Source organism: Gossypium arboreum, chromosome 3 (assembly GCF_025698485.1).
Source record: "Gossypium arboreum isolate Shixiya-1 chromosome 3, ASM2569848v2, whole genome shotgun sequence".
NCBI classification, from domain to species: Eukaryota; Viridiplantae; Streptophyta; class Magnoliopsida; order Malvales; family Malvaceae; genus Gossypium; species Gossypium arboreum.
This window is the reverse complement of record NC_069072.1, coordinates 67,108,787-67,118,909: the sequence shown is the minus strand read 5'-3', so window position 1 is coordinate 67,118,909 and position 10,123 is coordinate 67,108,787. Positions and strand designations below refer to the sequence as shown.

Below are 10,123 nucleotides of genomic sequence, written 5' to 3'. Positions count from 1 at the left end.
GGCCGTGTGCCAATTAGGGGACATACTGACTTGTACCACACGTCCAGTCACATGCCCGTGTGTGAGATCGTGTGGGGTATATTGACTTCATTTAATAACAACACCAGGGGACACACGGCTGTGCAACATGACCGTGTGTCACACACGGATGAGACATACGCCCGTGTCTCTGCCCGTGTGTAAACAAGTAGGCTATTTGCAAAGGCATTTTCCACCCTATTTTACATGCATGTGCAAGCAAAAATTGCAACATTTTTACAACCCAACAGGCAACCATTCTATAACATTTCATACACATATGATACCAGTTCCACATAGTCTTCAAATACTTAACTAATATCACACATTTTCCATTCATGTGCCTACCATATAACATGACACATTTGCATATTTCCATTCCATCTAATACATACCAAAACATACCAAAACATAATATCAAGTTTAGCCAAATCACACGGCTTAGACTTATAACACAAAAAATGTACCAAAATCACAATCTCAAGTAACCATAACTATCATCTTTAATACTAGCCTATACATGTCATATTTACATATATCCATAAGTTCAAAGGCACCAATCGACAACTGGATAGTGTGATGTGTAACTCTGACTTGTCCGTAATGAGTGAGCTAACGAACCTCTATTAAACATGGAAAAAGAAACAAAGTAAGCTTTATAGCTTAGTAAGCCTGTATAATTCAGAAATAAACTTACCATTTATACATAATCAAGGCAATAATTAAAGTGTATTCAATTCAATTACCAAATGCCTAAACACAAGCATTCATCACAAGTTAGTCACCTAAATACATGAAAACATCCATTATCTCAATGTAAATACTCAATACATTGTATCATATCAAATTCACATATACCATGTACATCATTTGTAACATTTTATTTTCAATTTTATAAACAATAATTCGTTCGTATAAACGGTACTACACCATATCACATAATTTATGTCTGTTGAACCTATTAGAATATCGAGGGATACTAGGGTGATATACATTACGTATATAATTTAGTAATCTGTCAATTCATTATCATTTTCGCTCTTTCGAGCTATGATCAGTAAGCTCCTCCTCAGCTGATGGACAGTAAGCTCTATTGAGCTTGAACAAGCCCAATTATGTCCGGCCCAAACTAAAAGACTAAACCCAATTAAATATAAACCCTAAAGCCCAAATCCTAGCCCCCTGCAGAGAAGAGAAAACAGCAAGACCCTCAAACCTCAAGAAGACACTCACCAACCAATGGCCGCCTCGCGCACCACCACCGGCATATTCTCCCTCCATGCGTCTGACACACCCATACCCTGCAAACACAAATAACAAAAACAGCAGCCACAACAGAGGAATGGGAGCATTTTTTTTTATTGTTATTGTAATCGGTTATAAAACCGAAGGAAGAAAAAAGGGAAAAGAAGGGAACGAACACCAGCAATCAAAAAATATATACAAAAGGTTGATATTCGAGTTTATCTTCTCAGTTTTTTTTTCATTTTGTTTCAATTCCTTTTCAATTTCTTTTTTATCTGTACTTACAAATCTATTAAACAAAAGTGGGTATAAAGAACAAAAGAAAAGGGAAAGGCTCACCTGAGTTACCTCGTGGCCCGTCGTCAGAAGTTTCTTTCCACGGTCAGAATCGGGCATGAAAGGAGTGAAAGTGGGCCTTTTTCTTTCGATTTTTGCGGGCATGGAGGGGTTCATCCTCGGATCTGTTCGAAAGGGGGCTAAAGGTCCCTTCTTGCGCATCACCGGTCACCGGATTTGATGGTGGTGCGGTGGTGCGACGGGCGGTCGTGGCTCTTTGGCCAAAGGAAAAGGGAGAGGAAGAGAGTTAAAAGAACTCTCTGTTTCTTTCTAAAAGAAAAAGAATACAAAAAATAAAAAAAAGATGAAAATTGGCCTTAATAAAAAACATGAAACGGTAGAGTTATCTTCAAGGAAAAAGTGGGGCATTTGCACTATGGGTCCTTCAGTTTTACTACCCGCTTTCAACACCCCCTTTGGCTCTTAATTTTGCGCTTTAATTTGGCCCCATGGATTTTACACTAGTCGCATTTTGGTCCTACATAATATAAAGCGTATAAGGGCGGGGATATTCTCCTTATAAGTCCCTCTTTCTTTGCATGCATTCCATTCGGCCCCTTTCTCTTTTAAATTTGTCCCTTTAATTTAATTTTGTTTTTAATTTGGTCACAAACCCTCTAATGTCAAACTATTTGGCATATTTTGTTTATTTATTCTTTAGAAAAACATGTATTTAAACAATTATATATATATATATTGCTTTAGATCTTTATATATATATATATATATATATATATATATATTAATTCTCTTAAAATTATTTTAGGAACCATTTATTTAAAAATGATTTATGGCATTCTTTTCAAATTGTTAATATTATTTTAGGTTACAGTATATTTTCTTAATTAGCTACTTTAAACGGTTTTATTATATATTACTTTAAATTATCTTGTATATTATTTACTTTATGATTTTCTTTTTATATACATTATTTATTTTAAACTTTTACATATTATTTATTTTAAATTTATATACATTATGTAGTTAAACTATTTTATATATTATTTATTTTAAACCCTCTTTATTAGTTATTTTAAATTGTTCTACATTGTTTATTTTAAATTTCTTTTTTCCATGACATTTTGAATTATTATGTATATATACCATTTATTTTAAGTTTCTATATGTTTGCTATTATTCCCAAAACTGTTTTTGCCATATATCTATTTCAAATTATTACGTTGTTTACTCTTTAGTTATTATGAATTATGTATTTCTAATAATTTTCTATATTTCATATCTAAAGCGTTATTATAAAGTATATTTATATTGTCTATTTTAAATCCTTTTACGTATTATACATTTTAAACTTCATATTTATAATTTTAAATTAACTTATATATTATTTAGTTCAAAGTTATTTTATACCTTATTTTAAAACCATTCTACTTATTCCATGTTATCTATTTTACACTTTTAATTATATATATATCACCCATTTTAAAATTATTCATATGAATCTTTTGTAACTTGCTTTATAATATAGGTTTTAAAATTCTCTTACATCATTCATTTTATAAACTTGCTTTATGTGTCATTCATTTTAAATTGTTTTATTATTTATTGTAAAATTTTATATATGCTATCAATTTCAAATCATTATATCTATTTTATATATATACTAATTATTTCTTTGACGTATTGTATCTTATCTATTTTAAATTTTCTTTTACATATATTCTTTTTGTACATTATCGATATTTTTTCTTCACATCATTTATTTTAAATTCATTTCTTACCATCATAAAATTTGTTTTATACTTTATTCATTTTATACTTTATTTTTTTAAAAATGGTTATATTTTATTTAATTCATTTGTCTTTGATTACTAGTGATTAATGCCTAAGTGATATATGTTATGTGAATGTTACCATTGTATGTATTGTAATTGGTTTATTCAGTATTTTCATTATCGTCATTTGCTTGTATAAACATTGTATTTCATGTTGTATTATCCCGTGCTCTACGATATATCTTTGTTTTATCTAGCCTAAGTCGTATCATGCATTAAGCCCAATACATTTATCCAATAAATCATTTTTATTTCAACCTAACAAATACACGTCGTTTAAATATCGTATTCGTTACTATTCAAAAATGAAATTTTCCAAATAAGGCAATGTTTTGCATTTTGGAACATCAAGGAATCGTGCCCTAACTTACGGGGTTTCGATTTCCTTATTGTTTCTAAATAGCCAAATATCCTTTTCGAGTTTTAAAGCACCTGAAATTCTCATTAAAAGTAAAGACGACCTTGTGCTCGGGAGTTCATAGTATTGTGTCCTAACTTACGGGATGTGATACTCCGATATCTCGAGATAAGGAAATCTTTAACAATCGTTTTGAGCTAATTCAAGTGTTTTAATCCACATCAATGAAAAGGATCATATTTTAAAAAAAACATTCTCGATTTTTTAATTTTGATGTTTAAGATATTAATTAATCAATTAGGTACCAATTTTGGGCGTTACGAGGGTGCTAATCCTTCCTCGTACGTAACTGACTCCCGAACCCGTTTTCTCAAATTTCGTGGACCAAAACACCGTTTTAATAAACTAAAACGTTTTATTAAAGCAAGGTGATCCGATCTCACCTAATAAAGATCGGTGGCGACTCCCGTTTTAATTTTCACTTTCAAAACCAAAGTCGATCGCTGTTTTAAAAAATGGTTTCGACAGCTTGGCGACTCCACTGGGGACTTCGAGAGTCAAGCCTTAAATTGGTTAATTTTTGTCTTTTTTCGAAAATTGAAAATCGGTTTTAAATTATCTGCATTGCATATTGTTTGTTATTTTCGTGGCCTTCTTCATAATATGCTTGCTTTAAGTAGTTTAGTTCTATGATGTATCTTTGCATATTGCATCGCATTATTGGTTAATTTCACCCTCTTAAGTGGAAGTGAGAAACTACTCCTTCGTGAGGTCTTCACCTCCGTATAGGATAGTGGATCGCTTTCGGGATACATCCGTACCTGCGTCTTCGTGAGGTTTTCATCTCCGTATAGCCGTAGGGAAATGTATTCCCCTGAATCGAACTCGGTCCGTATGAGCCTATAATGGGCGAGGGTCGAGGAATATGCTGGTTCAGGTACCTTTACCATAGAACCGAACTACATGTAATGAGCCCTAGGAGCCTACCCTAGGTAGAACCACACCGAACCCTAGTGGTTACCCTATTAGGCATTTATTTACTCCTTATTTGTTTTGAATTCTATTCTTTGTATATAATACTAACTTGTTGTGTTTTGATTGTTTTCGCATGGCATCTCATCATAAAAGGGTGTTGATTTACGTTCGGTTACTAAATAGAAGAGTTTAGCATGGAAAAAGGATTTCTTGATAGAGTGGAGGATAATGCGGCCGTCCGAGTGTGGTCTGAGAGAACGCAACAAGAGAAAGGAGATAGTTTGACCGAGGGATATGAATCGGAGTTGTGGGATTTCACTCGCATCAGTGTGACTCAAAATGACCTGTAAGAGTTAAAGGATATATGGAATAGTTGGAATGGCGAAGTCAAGCAACTCTTTTCCTGTAACTACGGTGATTTACCCTATTTGCTCAATGTAAAGGTGGACAAGTACTTGTTCCGGGCTCTCGCGCAGTTTTGGAACCCTGCTTACAGCTGCTTCACCTTCAGAGAAGTTGATTTAGTACCTACTGTGGAGGAATACATGGCGTTACTTAATTGCCCAAAGATTCAGGCTGATAGGGCCTATTCAAGACCTGTCAACATCCCTCCCTTTTTGAAGAAGTTGATGAATGTAACGGGGATGAGCGAGCAATGGGTTGCAGCCCGCATCAAGCAAAAAGGGGATAGTAAGTGTATTCCTTGGAGGAATTTGAGGGACTTGATTCTTGCTCACCCGGATTCGAAGAAAAGGGTTGATGTTTTTGCCTTAAGCCTCTACGGTTTGATCATCTTTCCCAAGGCGCTAGGACACATAGATGAAGCGGTCTCAGATCTATTCGATCGGCTTGATAAAGGTACTACACTGTCCCAAAGAATACTAGCGAAACTTTCAGATCCTTGAATGCATGCCGAGAGCAAAGAGGAAGATTTATTGGTTGTGCTCACTTCTTTTGGCTTGGTTCCATAGCCATTTCGGAGGGTGGAGAAGGTCTCTTATCGGGTTTTCTAAGGATTATTCCCATTAAGGGAATTCATGGCCATACCGAGGCGGGACGACATCTCAGAACAGAAATGGATAAATATTCTCCAGAATTTGCAGGCCGAAGACATTGAATGGAGAGCTCCGTGGATGATTCCTGACGAGATCTTATATAGGTGCGGTGATTTTGACTGGGTCCCTCTGGCCGGAATATGGGGAGCCGTTGGACACGCTCCACTGATAGTGTTAAGGCAATATCGATCAAGGCAATTTATACCAGTGACACAGGGTTTGGCACAATGTGAGTTCTCCTATAAAGACAATAATTATAAGAAGAGGGTTCGCGATGTGTCAGATGCATGGAACCAAGCTCGAAGAATGAAAGGATTTACCACAGGCCCGATGACCACCCCCGAGTATGAATGGTGGTGGGGTAGGAGAGTCAACGACAACATCCCTAAGCCGAATCAAGGAAATACTCAACAGATAGAGGAGCATTTACGGGTTATCCCATCCGAGTTAGAGATCATTAAAAAAGACTTTGAGAAAAAGAACTCAGAGTTGGGGAAGAAGATAGAGCAGCTAGAAGAAGAGAAAATGAAATTGGGATTAGACGTCGATGTCCACAAGCTAGAGGCTGAGAAGTTAAGGAAAGGTAAGAACAAGGCCGAGGAAGGTTTGGATAGTTTGAAAACCGATTACAAGAAGTTGCGTATGTCAATAAGAACTGCCGGTTTAGGTAAAACGTCGGAGCAATGGCGTCAAGAGATCAAAGTGGAAAAGACTAGAGCCGACCATTGGGAGAAAAGGTTTCAAGATGCCCGAATACGAGAAGACACTCTGAAAAAGAGTTTGTTAGAAAGCCAAAACGAAAAGGAGAAGTTACGTGCTCGGGTGGTTGAATTGGAAAAATCACTTCATCAACATCGTAGCTGTAATTCGGTAATTGAGCTGAAAGCTAGTTTGAGCAGGATCGAAGAGTTGAAAGGGAAAGTAGAAGAACTCGAGACTGCACTACGAGATAGTAAAATTCGAGTGGAACTGCTTGAGGCAAACAACGACCATTGCAGGGAACAGCTTCACCACTCTCAGAACCAGATTAGAGATAGAGATTATGTCATGGGCGAAGCTGTGGCTCAGGTTCGAGAGGTAGCCGATCACTTGCAAACCTTGGCAGTCCAAGCTGATGTATTAAGCTTAAAGTACGAGTCGAAATCAAATCGAGGCTGAAAACTAGCTTGGCTCCTTAGAAAAATTAAGGCTTTGGGCATTAGGGCAAAGTCGTATATGTAATCATCCGTTCTATGTAAAGAAAATTTTCTTCTAGTGAAGTTCTTCTAATGAAATTGAATTGGAATCAACGCCTCTTTTTTTTGCATTCATTCATTTGCATTACATTTCATCATGTGCATTAAATTTCACGAAAAGACCCTGATTAAACAAAATTATTTCAGTTAATCTGAAACCAACGAGAATCAACCAACCGAACACGCTACTATACCTAGTAAAACCAAAGCAATGGATCGAGAGATTAGAGAGAATAGAACAAATGCAAAGGAAATGCAAGAGCAATTACAAGCACGATGCAAGAGCAATCGCTAAGATACAACAAGATATGAAGGAAAAATGGAAGAATCCCAAAATAATCGATAGGCCGGTTAGGCGCGATTCTTTGGCTCGAGAACGCGAGAAAGGGAAGAGCACCATGGGGAACGATAATGAAGACCCTATCTATCCTCTAGGTTTTGCTCCGGTAAACACCCAACCACAACCGAAGGTGAATCCACGAACAGTATCTGTCACTATTAAGCCCCAGCAATACCAGGCCAATGCCTCGACACCAATAAACATTCCTATAGGATCAGGCTCTAATCCCGGGGATAATCCAGCTAATCCATTTGTCCCGGACCTTGATGACATAACAGAAATGGAGAAAGGAAAAGTAGACATGGCAAAACAACTCGATAATCGGTGCAAATGCCTTGCGGAAAAATTTAAAGCAATGGAGACTGCTGATTATCGTGGTGGGATAGATGCTAAGGACTTAAGCTTAGTCCCAGATCTGGTCCTCCCACCGAAATTTAAAACCCCGGAGTTTGAAAAGTATAACGGGACGAGCTGTCCTGAAGCTCATATTACGATGTTCTGTCAAAAGATGACAAGGTATGTTAACAATGATCAGCTGTTGATCCACTGTTTCCAGGACAGTCTGATCGGATCTGCGACCAAGTGGTATAACCAGCTCAGCCGTGCCCAAATTGGTTCGTGGAAGGACTTGGCTCAAGCTTTCATGAAACAATACGGTCACGTGACGGACATAGCACCTGACAGAATTACCCTACAAAACATGGAAAAGAAGCCGAGTGAAACCTTCAAACAGTATGCACAACGGTGGAGGGAAATAGCGATGCAAGTTCAGCCACCCCTCTTGGAGAAGGAAACGACCATGCTATTTATCAACACTCTAAAGGCCCCATTCATTAACCACATGTTAGGAAGTGCTACTAAAAGCTTCTCGGACATAGTAATGTCCGGGGAGATGATAGAAAACGCGGTGAGATGTGGGAAAATTGAAGCGGGAGAAAGTGCCAAAAGATCGGCTCCTAGAAGGAAAGAAAGTGAAGTAAACAATGCAAGCATATACAATAAAAGTTATTCCAAGCCAGTCACAATGAGCCAACCAAGGGCAGTGACTACTAGCCATCAGGGCCCTACAAGGCAGGATTCCAACCCAAGGCCTAACACAGAAAGAGTTCAATTCACGCCAATTCCAATGACGTATAAGGAGCTTTACAAGAACCTATTCGACGCACATGTAGTGTCCCCATTTTACCTAAAACCCATGCAACCTCCATTCTTTAAGTGGTATGACGCAAACGCTCAATGCGAATACCATGCAGGAATCTCGGGACACATAATTGAAAACTGCACGGCCTTCAAGAAATTGGTCGAAAGGTTCATAAAGATGGGCATTGTGAAGTTCGATGATCCCACAGGACCTAATGTGGCGGGAAATCTGTTACCCAGTCATTCAGATGAAGGGGTAAATGCGATAGTCGAAAAAGAAGGGAGGAGAACCAAGATAGATGTATCAGAGGTAAAGACTCCATTGAAGTGGGTTTGGAAGAAAATGGTAGAAGAAGGTTTACTTACACAAGGTTTAGGGGAGAAGCCCAAAGGAGCAAAATACTACTGCGAATATCACAACGAAGAGGGTCATGAGATCCAGGAGTGCAATGAATTCAGGGCAATGGTACAGATATTGATGGAAAATAAAGAGATTGAATTCTTTGAGTATACTGAGGGCCTCGAGGGAGAAGATGTGTGCACTTCAGAGCAAGGGCCAACCAACAATGTCTGAGGGGTCAATCACCCGGTCGTAATTATATCCCGACCAAGAGTCAATGAAGTCGGAGTACCAATTGCGCCAAAGGTCATAATTCAAAAGCCCGTTGCTTTCCCTTATAAGGATAGCAAAAAGGTTCCTTGGAATTACGACTGCAATGTAACGATCCCGGGAGGGGAGAATCCATTGTCGCTTTGGAGAAAGGTCAAGACGAGGGTTTCTATACACGCAATGAAGGCGTTATACTCGAACACAAATGCGAGAATCAGCTAAAGGAAAATCATGGTCATTGAACAAGAAAAGGAAAAGACGACCAGACACTGAATCACCCGTCAATGAGCACAGAATGGCGAAAAAGAGTCTAAGGAATTCTTAAAATTCTTAAAACACAATGATACTGTTGTGGAGCAATTGCACAAACAGCAGCTCAGATATCCGTACTAGCCTTGCTCTTGAGTTCGAGATACTCACGAAGTGCATTGATGAAGGTTTTAAATGAAACATATGTTGCGGATGACATCTCTGTCAACAAACTCGATCGCCTAGTCAATAACATCAGCGCGGATAATTTTATTTTCTTTAATGATGATGAAATACCATCGGGAGGCATGGGATCTACAAAGGCCCTACACATTACCACTAGCTGCAAAGGATACACATTGCCGGGGGTATTGATTGATAATGGATCGACATTGAATGTCATGCCCTTGTCCACGTTAAATAGGTTGCCAGTGGATAACTCTCACATGAATACAAGTCCAAACGTCGTGAGAGCATTCGACGGTACAGAAAGAAAAGTGATGGGAAGGATCGAGATACCTCTCTTGATTGGCCCAAATACATACGAGGTAGACTTCTTGGTAATGGACATCAAGCCATCATACAATTGTCATTGGGGAGACCGTGGATTCACTCGGCGAGGCGGTGCCGTCGTCCTACACCAAAAGTTGAAGTTGGTAACTGAGGGTAGGTTGGTAACGATAAACGCGGAGGAAGATATCATTGCATCTGTCACCAGTGATGCACCGTACGTGGGTACAGACGATGAGGCGATAGAGTGTTCTTTTCA

The 10,123-nt window shown here is 38.1% G+C and overlaps 1 protein-coding gene across 1 annotated transcript; it reads left to right on the top strand.

The window, feature by feature from the left end:
• The first annotated feature begins 7,257 nt into the window (after nucleotides 1-7,257).
• On the top strand, nucleotides 7,258-9,069 carry LOC128290567 (uncharacterized). The gene has a single exon (XM_053026272.1). The coding sequence runs from the start codon at nucleotides 7,258-7,260 to the stop codon at nucleotides 9,067-9,069; it is 1,812 nt and encodes a 603-aa protein (XP_052882232.1).
• The last annotated feature ends 1,054 nt before the right edge of the window (nucleotides 9,070-10,123 follow it).

Coding starts and splice junctions, on each gene's coding strand:
- LOC128290567 (XM_053026272.1), top strand. CDS start 7,258: ATGCAAAGGAAATGCAAGAGCAATTACAAGCACGATGCAAGAGCAATC.